The sequence below is a fragment of the Delphinapterus leucas genome, chromosome 17, assembly GCF_059928025.1.
Source record: "Delphinapterus leucas isolate spDelLeu-1000000601 "Yukka" chromosome 17, BTC_Dleu_Yukka2, whole genome shotgun sequence".
In the NCBI taxonomy this organism is placed as follows: domain Eukaryota; kingdom Metazoa; phylum Chordata; class Mammalia; order Artiodactyla; family Monodontidae; genus Delphinapterus; species Delphinapterus leucas.
Genome location: NC_143145.1, coordinates 672230 through 690664, shown reverse-complemented (window position 1 = coordinate 690664; position 18435 = coordinate 672230). Strand labels below are relative to the sequence as shown.

The window sequence follows — 18435 nt, the reverse complement described above, 5'->3', positions numbered from 1 at the left end:
AGTGGCCTCCCCTGGGGTGCAGGGGGCCGCCGACCACTGCTGCCACTCAGGCGCACATGCTGTCTCCCCTCAACAGGTGCGTCCAGTTCTCAGTCCTGGGGCTCTGACCTGGCCATTTGCCTTATTTTGACTGGAAGCACGTGGTGGAAGTGACAGTGTTCCTGTGCCGAGCCGTGACCTTGAGAGGCCTGGCAGGGGCAGGAGTTCCGGGAGTGACCCTGTCACTCTGGAGACTGTCACTCTGGGCGTGCAGCAGTCATTCGTGGAGGTCTACTACTTCTTGGTAAGAAGAGCGGGACCTGCCCCTCCCCGCCCTGCTCTGCATCATGACAGCTCGGCTCCGAGAGGCTGTGGCCAAGAGCACGGGGCGCCCTGGGCTTGGCTCCAGCCGAGGGCAGAGGAAACTGGGAGAGACGAGCTGAGAAGACGAGGCCTCCCCCGCAACACCCGCGGGTCAGGGGTATCTCTGGGAGGGGCAGGCTCCCACCCGCCCCAGCTCCCCCAGACCCCAGCCAGCGGTGAGGAGGTGAGACGGAAGGACGAGTGGCTCCACAGCATAGCTGAGCAGCTCCTCAGACGCTGAGTGTGGTGTTGGGGAGGATGGTGGAGATCCTAGTGGTGAGAAATTATTAAGGAGCTCAAACAGGACTTTCCTGGCGGTCCAGCGGTTAAGACTCCCTGCTTCCAATGCAGAGGGCGTGGGTTCAATCCCTGGTCAGGGAGCTAAGATCCCACATGCTGCACTGAGCAGCCCAAAAAAAAAAAGAAAAGAGCTCAAACACGTTACCACAAACCCGAAGGCTTCAAACAACAGACATTTATTCTCTTCCAGTTCTAAGGGCCGGAAGTCCAAACGGAGTCATTTGGGCTAAAATCAAGACGTCAGCCAGGACAGTTCCTTCTGGTCCGGGGCGGGGGGAGTTTGTTCCCCGCTGCGGCCAGCAGTCGGCGCTCCCCGGCTTGTGGCTGCCTCACTGCAATCTGCCTCCAAGGCCACCTCTCCTCCTCCTCTGCTTCTGCAACCAAATGCCCCTCTGCTTCCAGCTTAAAAGGATACTCATGATGACATGTAGGGCCCACCTGGATACTCTAGGACACTCTCTCCTTCTCAAGACCCTTAGCTTAATCATACGTGCAAAGTTCCTTTTGCCATTGAAGGTGACATTCACGGTCTTTGGGAATTAGGACCTGGCTATGCTTCAGCCTGTTACAATGGCTGGACGTGGGCAGACTTGAAAGTGTTCCTCAGCCACGCCCTGATTCATCAGCGAAGGGCCGCGCGCCAGTGGCTCGGGAGCTGAAGCACAACCTCTGCCCAGTCGGTGGCTGAGCCCTAAGCTATGCTGACCCAGACGCAACTTCTGGGCAGCCAGGCTTAACTATAAGAAGGGATGGGGGGGACTTCCCTGGTGGCGCAGTGGTTAAGAATCCGCCTGCCAATGCAGGGGACACGGGTTCGAGCCCTGATCTGGGAAGATCCCACGTGCCGGAGGGGGGGGGGCAACTAAGCCCATGTGCCACAACTACTGAAGCCCGCGCGCCTAGAGCCCGTCCTCTGCAACAGGAGAAGCCACCATAATGAGAAGCCCACGCAGCGCAACCAAGAGTAGCCCCTGCTCGCCACAACTAGAGAAAGCCCACGCGCAGCAACGAAGACCCAACGCAGCCAAAAATAAATAAATAAATTTATTTATTAAAAAAAAAAGGAGGGGGGAGGGGGCCTGAGGAGTGACGTCATAAGCTGCACCCTGTGGAGGAACAGACCTCACAGAACTGCTGCAGACAAGCCACTGGATTAATTAACAGCAACAGCAACAAGCCCAGGGAGGGGCCAGCTAAGCATGACCCAGAGTTACTGCAGCAGATCACCTAGAACGTCCAGTTTTCAGCAAAACACCCTGAGACGCGCAGAGAAACAGGACAGGGTGATGGTTGCACAGGAGAGGCACGCAGCAGTCACTGCCCTTGAAGGGCCAGGTCTTGGATTCGTAGACAGAGACATCAAAGCTTCACTTACACAAAGGCCCATGAGAGGGGTGGCTGTAGTGGCAGGCGGTGGCAGGCCCCTCTGCCACTGCAAATACCCTGCCTGGGGCAGCAGAGACCCACAACCTCACTCGCACCCCTTCCACCTGGAGGGGCAGTTATTCTGCCCCAAACCAACCCCTATTCTGGACACGACTTTGCCTCCCTGACAGCTCCTCTCCCAGCACCTTCACCCCAGGCTTACCAAGTGCCTTACCTCCCGCTGGATGGTGATGCACACCAAGGACCCATCTGAGAGCCGATGGCCCACGGCAATGAGCTCATGACCCCGGGACTCACTGGTCTTCCCAGGATCCCCATCAGCCTAACGGAATGGAGACAGTCTGTTGAAGGCCCTGCCATGCTTCCAACTGGCTGTTGACCCCTCTTGGGATGGGACGCTGCTGAGATGCGTCTGTGCTGCCTAAGGGGTCTGGGGTCTGGGGACAGATTCACTGCGAAGTCATGAGGCTCAGCTCGGGACTCTTCCAGGCCAGGGCCCCAGCAAAGTGTTCACAGGGTCGCACATTTTGTAAAATTTGCAAAGTACATAATTTAATCACAGTCGGTTAATGCTGTCTCTTCCCACTGCCACCCGCTTGGGGTCATTTCCTCCCCTGCTGCACTGAATGGGGGGCGCCTCGTGGGCTCCACTCAGGGAGGCTGAGTCGGGAGGGCTTTAGTGTGGTTCTGGGGGGAACATTCACCTCCTGATGTAGTTCAGTTATTGCTGTCATTCTGGTGTAGAAGTGGCCGCCAGGAACACACCTGCCCTCTGTGCTGTGTGTCACTACACATCAAGCTAATGGAACTGGCTGAAGAGTGTCGTCAATTCGAAAACCATCTAAGTTAGTCACAGACAAGAGCCCCCAAAGGCCCTGAAATCTTAGGGCTCATACGTAAAAGAAATTTGATAGAGGTTTTCTCAAATTTAATAATTCTAAAAATGTACACAATATTAGCTAAAGGTGCTGTTACCTGAAAACAACTTTTCTCCTAAGCTGTAAGTTATAAAAATAAACTTTGATGGGACTTCCTTGGTGGTCCAGAGGGTAAGACTCTGCACTCCCAGTGCAGGGGGCCCAGGTTCAATCCCTGGTCGGGGAACTAGATCCCGCATGCATGCTGCAACTAAGAAGTCAGCACGCTGCAACTAAGAAGCCCGCATGCTGCAACTAAAAAGATCCCGTGTGCCACAACGAAGACACGGCGCAGCCAAAATAAATAAATAAAAATAAATATATTAAATAAACTTTGATTAAGCACGTTAGAGGGGAGACTAAATTATCCTCTCTCCATATACAGAAGGTGACATCATGAAAGTGTCATCATCTTAAGAGGTGACAGATTTTGCGTCTGAAAAGCACAGGGGAAACATGTTAGAAATATGTCAGGAAGTTAATTGATGACATTATGTTTGTTTTCTGTGTTTTGTGATGTTTGTGATATCGGTCAACTTTAAAAATCTGTGTTGCACGTTGGGATTTCTTTCCTCACTCTATTCACTTAATTTTGTATATATGATTCGTCCTCTGTTTCTTTTTTTAAAAAAACATTTATTTATTTATTAATAAAATTAGTTGCGGCACACGGGATCTTCATTGTGGCATGTGGGATCTTTAGCTGTGGCATGCGGGATCTAGTTCCCTCACCAGGGATCGAACCTGGGCCCCCTGCATTGGGAGCATGGAGTCTTAACCACTGGACCACCAGGGAAATCCCTGTCCTCTGTTTCTTAAAGAGGGCCCCAAGACTGCTCGCCTTCCGACGATGTTTGCAAAGCTGTGGCGTCTGGGAACCTAGGTTTCAGAAGGGTTCCTACCATTCCCCAATAAGAGTGGCTCACTGAACCTAAACTCTTCGTACAAACAAATATGGTTTATGCTAAACTCCTGCTTTCGTCCCAGGACTCTGGGTACATACCAGGCAGGCGTGCCTACATGACCGTGACCAGCCCCCTATGAAAGCTGTAGGCCCTGAGTCTCCAGTGAGCTTCGCTGGTGGCCAGCATTTCACACACATTGTCGCACCTTGTTCCTGGGGGGATGGAGTGTGTCCTGAGCGATTTCTCAAGGAGAGGACTCTGGAAGCTGGGGCCTGGTTTCCTCTTTCTTTGCCCCACCAGCCTTTTCCCTTTGCTGATTTTGATTAACATTCTCTCCCTTGAATCTTGGTCATGAGTACAACTGTATGTGCTGAATTCTATGAGTCCTAGTAAATCACTGAATCCAGGGCTGGTCTTGGGGATCCTCAACACAGCCCCCGAATTTGTATAAGCTTTAGGCCCCCAAACGTGAATCCACCCATGTGTGTACCCTATGGCTAGAACACAAAGGCCAGAGAACCAAGGGGTTCTCATTCCCGAACAGCCCATACCCTAAACCAGAGATGCTGCCAGGTTGGAGATCTTAGCTCCTGGGGTGGGGGGACACTTCCACAAGGGGACACAGTAAGGTTTGCACTGATCTGGAAGGAAAAGCCACTCCCCAGTCACTCTGGGCTCCTTAGGCCCAGAACCAACTTACCCTAATTATCCTGAGCTGCTAGGGCCAACCATGAAATGAGGGCGGGGCACCCGGGGGGCTTCCACCTGCGGCAATGGACTACAGCAATCTTGACCTAGTAAGAACTGGAAGAGTAAGAGCCCACACTGCTGAGGGAAGAAGGCCTGCTCAGTCCAGCTGAAGAGCCGAGGGTGAGGGGATGGAGGATGGCTAATGGCAGAGAATGATGGCCATCATTCACGGCCTTCGACCAGGCACAGTGGCAGGGCCTCATGCCCCAGTATTCTAGGAGACCACCGCCTTGGAGGGGATGCTCTGCCTAGGACTTAGGCCCAAGCCCACCACAGTATGTCCATTCCACCTGCTCTTCTCATGGCTTGACATTGAACTGCTCCTATGGCAGTGGGGGGGGGGGGAGGGCATGTCCCCTCCCCTTGAGCCTGGCAGACCTCTGTGACTGCCTTGACCCAGAATCTGGCAAGAATGCCACTACGTGACTTCTGAGGCTAGGTCTTAGAACACCATGCAGGACTTCCCTGGTGGCACAGCGGTTAAGAATCCACCTGCCAATGCAGGGGACACAGATTCAATCCCTGGTCCAGGAAGATCCCACATGCTGCGGAGCAACAGCTACTGAGCCTGTGCTCTAGAGCCCGCGAGCCACAACTACTGAACCCACGCACCTAGAGCCTGAGCTCCTCAGCAAGAGAAGCCACCACAATGAGAAGCCCACGCACCGCAACGAAGAGTAACCACAACTAGAGAACGCCAGCGCGCAGCAACAAAGACCCAACGCAGCCAAATAAATAAGTAGATAAATAGACTAAGGCTATAAAACAGACACAGAGTTTATTAGAAGCACAGCACGTGTGGGAGAGCGCACAGAGAAGCAGTTTGTTTAAGAGAGAAGCAAAGCAAAGTTACACACCCAGGGAAGAAGATGTGTGGGTGTCCTCCCTAATGAGCACACCTAAGAGGCAGTTAAATCATTTCTATAGGGGCAGTTTTTCCAGGTCTTTCTTTTCCTCTGGCCTACCATCTTGCTTCATTTCCCACAACTGACTGGACCAGGGCCCTCCCCGACATATGCACGCATCTTTTAGCCAAGATGGATTCCAGCATGAGGGTCTTTAGGAGATTGACAGCACCTATTATGGGATAGTGACCCCTCCCTTTTTGACCCCTGAAGAGCCTTTCTGTGCATGGGCAGGTGGGGAGGTCTCCTCGACCTCAAGAATGATAGATGTGGTCATCTTATCTCTTCACTCCTGCCGAGCTCAACTCCTCTCTGCTCCTGCCATTAACTTTTTCCTTGAAAATGTCAGGGGAAGACAAACTCCAATTCACTCGGCTTGACAAATTCCAGCTGCTCAGCCCAGGGGCCCATCTACCTCCTACCTCAATAATATATTTATTTTTTGTTATTTGAAGGCACTAAGGCCATGCATCAAGAGTCAGACAGACACACAACCCCATACAATTCCCTTCTGGAAAGGGTGAGGATCTCTTCACTCTCAAATGGAAAAAGGAGGCCCATTGTATTGCACGTGGGAGCTGGATGTAATGGGGGAGCATGAGAGGACCTGAAAGACACTACGTGCAGGCGGTGCTGGGACACAGGCCTGTGCCCCTTCCTAGGCCCCTGTGAATGCCACCTCCTCTTGGTGAGTGTTGTAACCCTGCTGGTTCATCCTTCCACGTTCAAGATTCAACATTGAACGATCTGGCTTCCTAAGCACTGCAGAGGGGCTGAATAATGCAGCTGGTGGGAGTGGGGGGCGGTGGCGAGGGGGATGAACTCCCTGATGGTAATAACCTTGACCACCGAGAAACAGAGGTACCTGGAAACAGGAGGCAGCTAGGGAGAAAAGCATCTCATTTCTCCCTTCTGTAGACCCCTCAACAGTTCCAGGGGACTTGACCGACACAAGATGTTGGACTACATCAGGCAAAGAGATGCATGAGTGATTACAGCATGTCAGCAACACTCTGCAGGTTGGCAAGGATTATGTAAAAACTGTAACTTTTTCTTGGTGGGAAAGGAGGGAAAATGTAACTCACACTTACAGCCTTCACCCAGTTAGTCCCTACCCTGGGGTTCCATCTCCCAAGCCCCTGGACACACACCCACTGCCCACAGTGGGGCAGTAGATGGGTAAATTCTGGTACATCCACCCCATGAGTATCAAGCAAAAAATTAAGAGTTCCACAGGATTATCTGGACAGATTTCACTACGTATTTTGTAGTGAGAAACAGAAAAGTGTGTACGAAATGATCCCATTTAAAAAAATAAGCAGAGTTCCAAAAGCCCCTATATGTCTGTACGTTACAACTGCACACATTTGTTGTGACTTGTATGTAATTATGTGTGTGGAGAAAATCATAAAACCAGTATTTAAGCTACGGCAGATGCTGGGGGGCGTGGGGTCGTACGGAGTGAAGAACCAAAGCAACATGGAAAAGAAAATTAAAGCTGCTCTAAAAAATACAACCATGTGTATGTACAATATAAACTATGTGGGTTTTTTTTTTTAATGGACAATTGTTAAAACTAAACGGTAAAAAACAAGAGAACAGAGAATGTGTCTCAGCTTGGGAAAACGAATGCATTTACGAGAGCGGAAGAACAGAAGCCGTCAGACAAAACGATGCTATCATTCCAGCAGTCGCGGCTCTCACCCGCGAACCTCGAGGAAGACGCCTGGCGTCAAAGAGAAGCAGAGGCGCACCGGCTGCGCGGGGTCCGAGCGGGGCTCGGCCGCAGAGGGAGAGGGAGAGGCGGAGGCGCGGCAGGGCCAGCGGGTCGCGGGCGCAGCGGGAGGCCCGGGACTCTGGGTCCGGGAGAAGGCGCGCGCCGGCGGCGACCAAGGCGACGCAGGGCGGGTAGGCCCCGAGGGTCGTGGGAACCGCCCCCACGACAAACCCGGGGGGAAACGACGTGGGGATTCCACGTCCAGCGGGTCTCCACCCCTAGCAGCCGCGGGACAGCCACCCCAACCGGCCGTAGTCCCAACCTCCCCGCGGACCGGAAGTGCGGAAAGCGGCGCCGTCGGGAACCCTGGGAGAACCATCGTTCTCCGGCACCGGAAATGGGAGGCGGCGCTCCGGAAACCGTAGGACCCCGGAGGTCGGAAGTGGGGCATCCGGACCGCCGGGAACTGTAGTTCTCCAGAGAGCGGAAACGGGGCTAGCGGCCGGGCGGCATGGCGGGGCTGGAGCTTCTGTCGGACCAGGGCTACCGGGTGGACGGGCGGCGCGCCGGGGAGCTGCGTAAGATCCAGGCGCGGATGGGTGTATTTGCGCAGGCCGACGGCTCGGCCTACATCGAGCAGGGCAACACCAAGGCGTTAGCGGTGGTCTACGGGCCTCACGAGGCGAGTGGGCGCGCGCGAGCCGGGCTTCCTCCGGGGCGGGCAGAGAAATGCGGCGGCGGCAATTGTGGGGTGCGCGGGGCCGCCAGGCTGCGCAGAGGCTCGGGAGGTGAGGCCGGCGCGCGCCTCCGTGTGGGGCCGCGGCCAGAGTCCTAACAGTGTGATGCACGATGGTCCCTGCCTTTCTTATCGGCCACTGTCCCCTGCACCCTCCACTCCTCTTTGCTATTCCTAAACCCGCCAGGTGCGCTCCCACTCGCTCCCTCACCACTCAGCTCTACTCCGACGTCACCCTCCGGTGACACCTTCCCAGATCACCTTACTCACCTGTCAGATTCCCTCCCCTACGTTCACACACTTCCTGCTTTTCTGCACCCGCCTCCTCAGACATCAATTTAACGTATTTCTCACCGTTTGTCTCCCCACTGGAACAAACTCCGTGAGGACAGGGACTGTAAATAAAGCCGCCTGGGTATATTGCCACTCCAGCGCTGGAGGCGTAAGGCCAGAGGGGTGGAAGAGTAAGCATGACACGCCTGCAGATCAGAAAGGCTGATGGTGGGGAGGGTGGGGAGTATTTCCAAATGAGATTGAGGGATTTGTAGAACAGGGAAAAGATTTAGGATTTTTGTCTCATACGTGGTGGGAAGCCTTTAAAGGTAAGTAGTATATGTATTGCCTAGAGAAGGCAGAATCAGACTTGATATTTGTAAACAGACTCTGATACAAACAGAGAGTGGGTTGGGAGAAGATGAGTCAAGGATGGAAACAGGGAGGCCTGTTAGGAGAGAGGTGAGATCCAGAGGTGATGGTAGCTTGGAGACTGGCCCAGTGGCCCTCCCCCAGGCTATGTTTTGGAGGTAAAGTAGTTGCTTGTTGAGACGCTGCAGATAGAGGGACGGGAGGGAGGGAGGCCAAGGCTCAGGGCAAGAGCCAGAGGAAGGGGTAGTGTGAGCTGGGAGGAGTGGGCCTGGCTCACGTGTCCTCCCCCAACCCTCCCCCAGATCCGGGGCTCCCGGGCACGAGCCCTGCCTGACAGGGCCCTGGTGAACTGTCAGTACAGTTCTGCGACCTTCAGCACAGGTGAGCGCAAGCGGCGGCCACACGGGGACCGTAAATCCTGCGAGATGGGCCTACAGTTGCGTCAAACCTTCGAGGCAGCTGTCCTTACACAGCTGCATCCACGCTCCCAGATTGATATCTATGTGCAGGTGAGCAGACAGCAGCCCTCAAACCCAGGGAGGGGAGAGAGGAGGAGGGTGTGTGTGTGGGGGTGGGGATGGGGTCAGCGGCCTAATGGACTGATGCCACTGGGGGGCGTCCCTGCAGGTGCTGCAGGCAGATGGTGGCACCTACGCGGCTTGTGTGAATGCAGCCACGCTGGCAGTGTTGGATGCAGGGATACCCATGCGGGACTTTGTGTGTGCCTGCTCAGCTGGCTTTGTGGATGGGACAGCCCTGGCAGACCTCAGCCACGTGGAGGAAGCAGCTGGCGGCCCCCAGCTGGCCCTGGCCCTGCTCCCGTCCTCAGGCCAGATTGCACTGCTTGAGATGGATGCCAGGCTGCATGAGGACCAGCTGGAGCAGGTGCTAGAGACTGCTGCCCAGGCCGCCCGAGATGTACATACCCTACTGGACCGTGTGGTCCGGCAGCACGTCCAGGAGGCCTCTATCTTGCTGGGGGACTGAGCACGTGGCCACCCAGGGCCAGAATAAAACCCACGCACACTGCACTGTACTTTGATCTCTCCCCGCAGCACTTCATGCCCTCAAAGCCTGGCCTGGTGCTGGCTCCAGGGCTGACTAAGGATGCTCCCCCACACATGAACTGCATACCCCTTGCAGCCTCAGGAGTCAAAGCCTGAAGAAGGAGGGGATGTCCCTGGGTGAGGACAGCAGCTTGGGCCAGGAAGGGGTCAAGGCAGCTGGGCAGTGAGACGTGGCCTGGTGTAATGAGCCAAGCCCTGAGACCGTGGAGTCTGCCATTCTCACCCCGGCACCTCCAGGGCCCTGAGCACAAGTGCTGAGGGAGTACTCAGCTGGCTGTGGCATCCCCCGTGGTGCTGTAGGGGCCCATATCCCACATCCTCTGGATTACGGCTTAGACTGAATGCTCTCTTTCCCCCTAGGAATCCCTTGGGCCTGTCCTGCTACTTATCTTGGGCTCCAAAAGTACAACAGACACATGATCTAGCCTGGAGTCTTCTCAGCTCTGATCCTTTATCAGTCAGACACAGACACTCCCTGCTGCCCCACCACTGCCCCTCCCTCTTCAGACTCCCCTTCTCCCACCACTTGCCCTCAGACCTGCCCGAGCCCCCTGCAGCCTACCCAGGGGCTGCTTCTCCTCCAATATCCCAGGCACCTCCTGGCCTGGACAGGGGTGCGCCCCACTTTCTACTTAACACACCCCAGCTCCTTTGACACCCCTTTGGCCAGTAGTATCACGCACCTTCCTCCCTGTGGCCATCTGACCCCAATGACCTCGGTTCTGGGCACACTCTGTGATTCCACTCGGCTGTTTTTGGTGACCGACATCCATAGGAAAGGGTCCGCCAATGCCTTGGTCTCTCAGTTCACGGAAGCCCCCTCCCTTCCCACCACGGCATTCAGACCTGTCATTGCCAGTGGCAGCACCTTCGGAAATCCGGCGTCTATGCTCTGGTCGCCGCTTCCGGATTTCCTCCCACCTGCCCTACTCATCCTGCTCTGATTCCCCTTTGAGCCGAGCTCTCTCGAGCGGCCCGTCGTCTTCACTGCCCTCCAGCGTTGCACGATGCCGTCGACCTGCCTGGAAGACGCTCTCCGCAGGCGGGGAAACCCGGACCCGGGTCACGCTCCCTCCACAGCGGCTCTGCTCTGGGCATGCGCGGCGGGGGTGACTAGGGGGACGGCGCAGGCGCAGCGGCGTGAGGGCCGTCGGGACCGGAAGTGGGGGCCGGCGTGCAGCCCAGGGCCTGACAGGAGAGGCGTGCCCGGCCGGCGGCCGTACCTGACAGCGGGAGCGCGGTCCCGGAGCCGCCCGGCCCTGCGATGGGCCTCCTGTCGGACCCGGTGCGCCGGCGCGCGCTTGCCCGCCTCGTGCTGCGCCTCAACGCGCCGCTCTGGTGAGGGCGGGGGGCGCGGACCCCTCCGGCAGCGCGTGCCGGTCTCCTCCCGCTCGCCGGCATCACTCGGGGCCTGAGGCCTGGGGCTCAGCTCTCCCGTCCGGCGTCCCGGGTACCGGGACTCTGGATCCAGGTCCCGGAGACGTGCTCCCTCCACCCCCAGTGCAGAGGTAGAGGCTGCGGGCCGGGGTGCCAGGGCCCGCTAACGCTCCGGTGGTCCCTCCGTCCCTCTCCCCGCAGCGTGCTGAGCTACGTGGCGGGCATCGCCTGGTTCCTGGCGCTGGCTTTCCCGCCGCTGACCCAGCGCACTTACATGTCGGAGAACGCCATGGGCTCCACCATGGTGGAGGAGCAGTTTGCGGGCGGAGAGCGTGCCCGAAGCTTTGCCCGGGACTTCGCTGCCCACCGCAGGAAGTCGGGGTGAGCGACAGAGCCGTGGGTATGGGGGAAGCAATGCCAGTCAAGGCCAGAGAGCTCTGCTCAGAAGCTCTCTTGGTGTTTCCAGGGCTCTGCCAGTGGCTTGGCTGGAGCGGACGATGCGGTCAGTGGGGCTGGAGGTCTACACGCAGAGTTTCTCCCGGAAACTGCCCTTTCCAGATGAGACTCACGAGCGCTATGTACTGGGGGGGCGCGGCGGGGCGGGGCGGGGCGGGGCGTGGCGGGGGGTGTGAGGGGGGTGTGCCTGCGACCAAAAAGCACCTTGAGGGGGTGGCCTTGGGGCCAGGAAGCTCATTGGGGGCGGGGGATGTCTTGGGGCCAGAGAAGGGCTAAAGGGGAGGGGTTTCAGCCATCTGGAGTGGGGCCGTGCTGAGGCTTCCCCAATACTGCATGCAGATGGTGTCGGGCATCAACGTGTACGGCATCCTTCGGGCACCGCGCGCTGCCAGCACTGAGTCCCTGGTGCTCACCGTGCCCTGTGGCCCTGAGTCTCCCAACAGCCAGGCTGTGGGGCTGATGCTGGCACTTGCTGCCCACTTCCGGGGTGAGGCTCAGGGGCCACTGCTGGCAAGGGAGGGTTAGCTGCCCACTTCCGGGGTGAGGCTCAGGGGCCACTGCTGGCAAGGGAGGGTTTGCTGCCCACTTCCGGGGTGAGGCTCAGGGGCCACTGCTGGCAAGGGAGGGTTTGGCCACCGCCTCAGGCCCTGCTGACCCTGCTTTTGGTCTTTAGGGCAGATTTACTGGGCCAAAGACATCATCTTCCTGGTGACAGAACACGACCTTCTGGGCTCTGAGGCTTGGCTTGAAGCCTACCACGACGTCAATGTCACTGGTGGGTGTTCTTGCCCTGCCCTGGCCCCCACAGAGCCACTGTCCTCACCAGCCCCTCACTGGCAGCTCATTCACCTGCTTCTACAGGTATGCAGTCATCCCCTCTGCAGGGCCGGGCTGGGGCCATCCAGGCAGCCGTGGCCCTGGAGCTGAGCAGTGATGTGGTCACTAGCCTCGACGTGGCTGTGGAGGGACTCAACGGACAGCTGCCCAACCTGGACCTGCTCAACCTCTTCCAGACCTTCTGCCAGAAAGGGGGGCTCCTGTGCACGCTGCAGGGCAAGGTAGGGCCACCTGCCTGGGGAGCACGGGGCCTTTGTGCAGGCTTTATCTGACTTTGTCTCACGCTGTCTAAGCTGCAGCTCCAGGACTGGACATCAGCGGACGGGCCGCTGCAGGGTGTGCAAACGCTGCTGCTCATGGCTCTGCAGCAGGCCTCTGGCCACCCCCACGGCGCCCACGGCCTCTTCCTGCGCTACCGCGTGGAGGCTCTAACTCTCCGTGGCGTCAATAGCTTCCGCCAGTATAAGTATGACCTGGTGGCGGTCGGCAAGTGAGTGCCTTCTGGTCTGCCCTTTGCATACTCGGGGCGGGGTAGTGGGTGCCCGGGGGTGTCTGGCCAGCCGTGACCCCAGCCCACTCCCGGCAGGGCTCTGGAGGGCATGTTCCGCAAACTCAACCACCTCCTGGAGCGCCTGCACCAGTCCTTCTTCTTCTACCTGCTCCCCGCGCTCTCCCGCTTCGTCTCCATCGGCCTCTACATGCCTGCCGCCGGCTTTTTGCTCCTGGTCCTTGGTCTCAAGATATCCTCTGCTTCCCGCTGTCCGTTTGTGGCCAGCCTCAGGTCCCCCCACTCTAGGCTGGGGAGAGCTCTCCAGCCTCGGGGTGGGGGAGTGGGAGTGAGCCCTGGGTCCCCCGCTGGGCAGAGCCCATCACACCCCTTGCCAGGGTCCTTGACTCACAGCCACGCTCTGGAACTGTGGGTGCAGCTGCATGAGGCTGGAGTGGGTCCTGAGGAGGCTGCGGGGACCCCTGGGTCCAGTCCTCCCCTCCCTGCAACACAGGTGATGGCCCCCCACTCCTGCTGTTGGGGTCCCGGGTGGTGGTTACTGCTGCCACTCAGTCTCAGCTGGTGGCGGGATGGTGAGGATCCTTGGGACGCCCCGGCCCGGGATCTGTCTCCAAGTGCCCATGTGCCCTGCAGCGCGTGGGGCTGGCCTCGCTCGTGGCACCCTTGCTGATCTCCCAGGCTGTGGGCCTGGCCCTCTACGTCCTCCCAGTGCTGGGTCAACACGTGGCTGCCCAGCACTTCCCTGTGGCTGAGGCAGAGGCCGTGGTGCTGACGCTGCTGGCCGTCTATGCAGCTGGCCTGGCCCTTCCACATAGCACCCACTGGTGAGGAGCTGGGCTGGATGGGCGCGGGCAGGGTGCACCCTGGACACGCAGGCGGCTGCCCCTGAACCCCTTCCCTTGCAGGGTGCTGAGCACACAGGCCCCAGACAGGAGCTGGATGGCGCTGAAGCTGGTGGCCCTGATCTACCTGGCACTACAGCTGGCCTGCATCACCCTCACCAACTTCTCTCTGGGCTTTCTGCTGGCTGCCACCATGGTGCCCGGCGCTGCACTCACCAAGCCCTCCAGGCCCCGGTATGTGCTGGTCAGTCCCCACCACAAAGCCTGCCGCGACGTGCCCCCCACCTCCGGGGCCTCTGCCCCTCGCCACAGACTCCCCCTCACGCGTCACTCCTCCTCCCCCACCAGAGCCCCCCTTGACCTTGCCTCTCCACGCAGGCCACTCCGTGCTGCCCTGCTGGTGCTGACAAGCCCAGCAGCTGCGCTCCTGGGCGGCCTGTTCCTGTGGCAGCGGCTGCAGGAGGCGCCGCTCTCCCTGGCCGAGGGCTGGCGGCTCTTCCTGGCCGTGCTGGCTCAGGGCGTGCTGGCGCACCACACCTATGGCGCCCTGCTCTTCCCGCTGCTGGCGCTGGGCCTCTTCCCCTGCTGGCTCCTCTTCTGGAATGTTCTCTTCTGGAAGTGCTGAAGGCAGGTGGGAATCCCCCACGCGCCCCATGCTCTTCCCTTCCTGGGAAATAAACAGTTCTGCTTAGCTGCCCTTCGGGCTCCTGGTCACACTGTCTGCCCTGTTTGTGGGGCCCCGGGGCCTGTAGCAAGAGGCTTTGCCCGCAGGGTTAGACACCCTGCTCAGCCCCTTCTGGTCCACTTACTGATGGCGAGAGGGAGGGCCCCAGCTGTATCAGCCTTGGGAAGAGGTCCTTGGGTGGATGCTCGGGGTGTGGAAGTGGCACAGGCAGACCTGGCCACAGCCCCAGGTGCACTCTCCTGGCCTTGGAGGTCTCTGCGCATCATGGCCCAGTGCTGTGCAAGAGGAAACATGACAGGCAGGGCTGGGAGGCCTGACAGGAGCTGAGACACCCAGAGACCACACAGCACAGTCTTCAGCGCTGGAGCTAAGAGGTCAAAGGAGCTGGAGCTGGCTCCCTCCAGAGGAGGAGAATGGCGCCCCAGCCAAGACCAGAACCTCGTGTGGGCTTGGGGTAGGGCAGGAGGCGCCCCTGGCCCGGCTTCCTGGGGGCCAGACCAGCCCAGGCCGGGTGCCCAGCCAGCACCACCTGAGCACCGGGGGCTGGCGGGGGGCACTGATGGGCTGGTACACAGAGAGGTCACTGGTTGTACCAAGACCCCTGAAAGGGACTGGGGTGTCCAGTGTCCATTCGGGAGGGGAGAAAAGCAAAGTGTAGCCCTCTGGTGACGTCACGGCCACATGAGGCTAAGAGACCTCACGGGAGGGCCAAGGTGCCCCTGCCAGCGCCCCACAGGGCAGCGAGACCGGTACCACCTCCTACAGGCCTCAGAGTTGGAAGGGAGACAGAGATGCACTGCCTGGAGCATCAGCCCAGGACCAGCCTCCCTTCCTTTGGGACCGCATCCTGGGATGGGGCGGCCTGGCAAGTCTCGGGGAGGAAGCTTCGCCCCCGGCCCCTGCCCAGGCCCACCTCTATGGTGGGGCTCATCTCCCTAGGGGACCCCCTCAACAGCTGGGGGTCCCTGACTCCACAGTGGGGGGCAGCACCTGGAGGGGTTCACTTTGGGGCTTCTCACTGCTGAAGGGCACGTGTGCTCTGTGTGCAGAGTGTGAGGGATGGGGTGGGGCAAGGGTGCTGGAGGCCCACTGTGACTAGCAGCCCGGCTTCCATCTGCTTGTCGTCTAGTCATTTTGAGGCTAGAGGAGGATTGCAGCCCCATACCCTGCACCCCCAGAAGTGCCTCCAGACTGGCCTCTCTCGGAAATCTCCCCTGATAAGGCAGGCACCGCCTGTCTGTGGGCTTCCCATCTTCCAAGGTGCGTAGAGATCTCTGCTCTGCTGTGGTCTCCCGTTGTCTCTGTCTTTGTGGACTGGCATATAATACAAAATCCTTCCACACATTTTACCTGCACTTCGGCGCCAGTCAGTCATTTTCAACTGGACTTAGGCAGCCACTTAAAACGCAAATCATGAAAATACCTTACATCGTGAAACATACAAGTGAGGACAAAAGCTGTCCGGTCATCAGTTGTTTTGAGCTTACCCGTACACAAGAGGTGGAGGGGAGCCATGGGAGTTTTGAAGCTGATATGTTGGGGAAACAGAATTTCTGCTCTGATTTTCATTGATGTCACTTGTGCGATACATTTTAAAACGAAAGAAAACGTCAGGCTGTAAAGATACAGATGAGACGTACAGGGGACGAGTATAAGGCCCCGCAGGCTTTACTCTGAGGGTGCTTGCTGCTGGCCCCCATGTCCCTTCTCCTTAGTCACGGCACCCTATTTTTGACATGAGCACAGGCGCACTGCCAGACTGTGCAGCTAGGTGTGGCCGTGTGGCTGCTGTGGCCCACAGGACCTGAGCAGAAGCTTCAAGAGTGAATTCCATGCAGAGACTTCAAACAGAAGATGGCCCTCCGAGCCGCTTCTCTCTCCTTCCCCGGGGCCACGTGGAACCAGAAGCACGTCTGGGACGGGAGCTCCAGCCCAGGCTGGGGGTGGAGATGAGCAGGGGCTCCCTGACCCTCCAAAGCCCTTGCTAAACTGGGGTTAGCCGTCGCCCAGGGTTGCTCCACTGGGCTTCATTTGCAAGAAAGAAACAAACTTCTACTGTGTTTAAGTCGTTGTTATTGGAGTTTTCTGACACCTCAGTCTAGTTCATGCGAGAGGGACTATTGCTGAGCCCAGCTCACATGGGGCTCTCAGGCGGTGGGCAGCCGGGTGCATCTAGAAGTGTGTGTGTCTGTTGTGTTGGTAGTAAGTGCTCATTCCTTGGTCGCTTGCCTCCCATGCCCCAGAAGAGCAGCGCTATGGCACAGGCTTTGTCTTTCTTCCTGCCTCTTTTCCAGCACAGAGCCAGGGACGTGGTGGAATATTCCTACATATTTCTTGAATGAAAGAAGGGAAGAATCAGAGGGAGCCCTTCTGGAGGTCCAGAAGGAAGCCCAGGGGCAGACCTTTTGGCTTCCACAGGGGGCTCCTGTCTTATGATATGGGGTGAGGGCCCGGCAGGTTAGGGTACAAGACTGGGGAGGTCCTGAGCCAGGCGGGACCCACCTCAGGAGACCCAGCAGCTTCCTCACGACCAGACCCTCTGCAGACGTCCTCCTGCAATTGGCTGGCTGTCCCAGGTCTCCTCTGTGCTTCTATCAGACCCTTTGCGAAGTCACCCCATTCCACCTGGGGCTTTAAGGTGGGGCTCCAGGGCTGCCCTGGGGGCCTTTCTCTGTGAGCCGCCCCTGCGGGCTCCAGCTGCCCTCATGCCTGCACTCAGATCGTGTCTTTCCTCTAGGCCTCTGTCCTGAGGCCACGTCCTGTCACCTCCGCCTTCTGGATGTGCCATGGTCACCTTTAAGTCATCTCTTCCCAGCCTGAACACCTCCCACCCCGCGTGCATCTCCTCCCCTGGTGCCCTCACCCAATCCTGGACCTGCGGTCCACCTTGTCTCCCTTCAGGGGATGCCTATTGCCTCCAGGATAAAATCAAACCTCCTTACCTTGGTCTCCAAGGCCTGCCTGGCCAGCTCCTGCCTGTTCTTCAGAACATTTTTATTGCCCCCCAGAAGGAGCCCTGTACCCCACTTTCCCCTCCCCTTTCAGCCCCTGGCACCGTTAACCTACTCTCTGCCGCTATAGATTTGCCGAATCTGGACTTTCACGTGAATGGATTCATGCAGTACAGTAGTACCCCTTACCTTCGGGGCTTGTGTTCCAAGACTCCCAGGGGACGCCTGAAACCCTGGATAGTACTGAATCCTATCTGTTCGTGTCTTCCACCCACAAACTTAATGCTTTTTCCATCTTAACCAAATTCTTATCATGCACTGCGGCCATAACTTTTGCAGTTTTTGAGGTGCACCAGCAAAACTAGCATGAATTTCTTTTTCCTTCAGTTTCACGGATAGAAGATTGGTTCTTAGCATAGATCTTAGCAACCTCAGCATACAATTTTTTTCCTTTCCTTATTAAGTTGAGGACTTTCACCTTTTCGCTTAAAGGAAGCACTTCATTTCACTTAAAGGCTTCTCATTGGTGTACCTGAATCGCAAGCACCACTACTCTTGCACTTTGAAGCCATTCTTAGGTAAAATAAGGGTCACTAAATGTAAAACAGCTAGCTAGTGGGAAGCAGCCACATTGCACAGGGAGATCAGCTCGGTGCTGTGTGACCACCTAGAGGGGTGGGATAGGGAGTGTGGGAGGGAGATGCAAGGGGGAAGGGATATGGGGATATATGTGTGCATAGAGCTGATTCACTTTGTTATACAGCAGAAACTAACACAACATTGTAAAGCAATTATACTCCAATAAAGATGTGAAAAAACAAATAAATAAAATAAAAGGGTCACTTACTTGAACACAGACACTGTGATGCCTCCACAGATGATCTGATAACCCAGATGGCTACTAAGTGACTAATGGGCAGGATACACTGGACAAAGGGATCATTTGTGTCCCAGGCAAGACAGAGGGGCGGGTGCAAGATTTCACCACTCTACTCAGTCGGGGAAGTATTAACATGTTAGCAATATTAAGACTTCCAGCCTGTGAACACAGGATGTCCTTACATTTATTTAGGTCTTCTTTAATTTCTTTCAGTAATGTTTTATCATTT

At 57.3% G+C, this 18435-nt stretch overlaps 2 protein-coding genes across 4 annotated transcripts; both read left to right on the top strand.

The window, feature by feature from the left end:
• Positions 1–7290: 7290 nt before the first annotated feature.
• On the top strand, positions 7291–10737 carry EXOSC4 (exosome component 4). Its single transcript, XM_022555480.3, has 3 exons — positions 7291–7904; positions 8906–9112; positions 9231–10737. The coding sequence occupies exons 1-3, from the start codon at positions 7734–7736 to the stop codon at positions 9588–9590; spliced, it is 738 nt and encodes a 245-aa protein (XP_022411188.1). The 5' UTR covers positions 7291–7733; the 3' UTR covers positions 9591–10737.
• Positions 10738–10837: 100 nt separating this feature from the next.
• Positions 10838–14387, top strand: GPAA1 (glycosylphosphatidylinositol anchor attachment 1). Of its 3 annotated transcripts, none has more exons than XM_089898461.1 (11): positions 10838–11008; positions 11249–11428; positions 11514–11625; positions 11843–11990; positions 12177–12278; positions 12365–12561; positions 12640–12830; positions 12927–13341; positions 13482–13672; positions 13754–13924; positions 14069–14387. In XM_089898461.1, the coding sequence occupies exons 1-11, from the start codon at positions 10935–10937 to the stop codon at positions 14313–14315; spliced, it is 2028 nt and encodes a 675-aa protein (XP_089754587.1). In that variant the 5' UTR covers positions 10838–10934; the 3' UTR covers positions 14316–14387. The 3 variants fall into 3 exon arrangements, with proteins under 3 accessions (XP_089754587.1, XP_089754588.1, XP_089754586.1); XM_089898460.1 differs by having other exon boundaries at positions 10840–11008; positions 12634–12830; XM_089898462.1 differs by lacking the exons at positions 12640–12830; positions 12927–13341.
• Positions 14388–18435: the final 4048 nt, after the last annotated feature.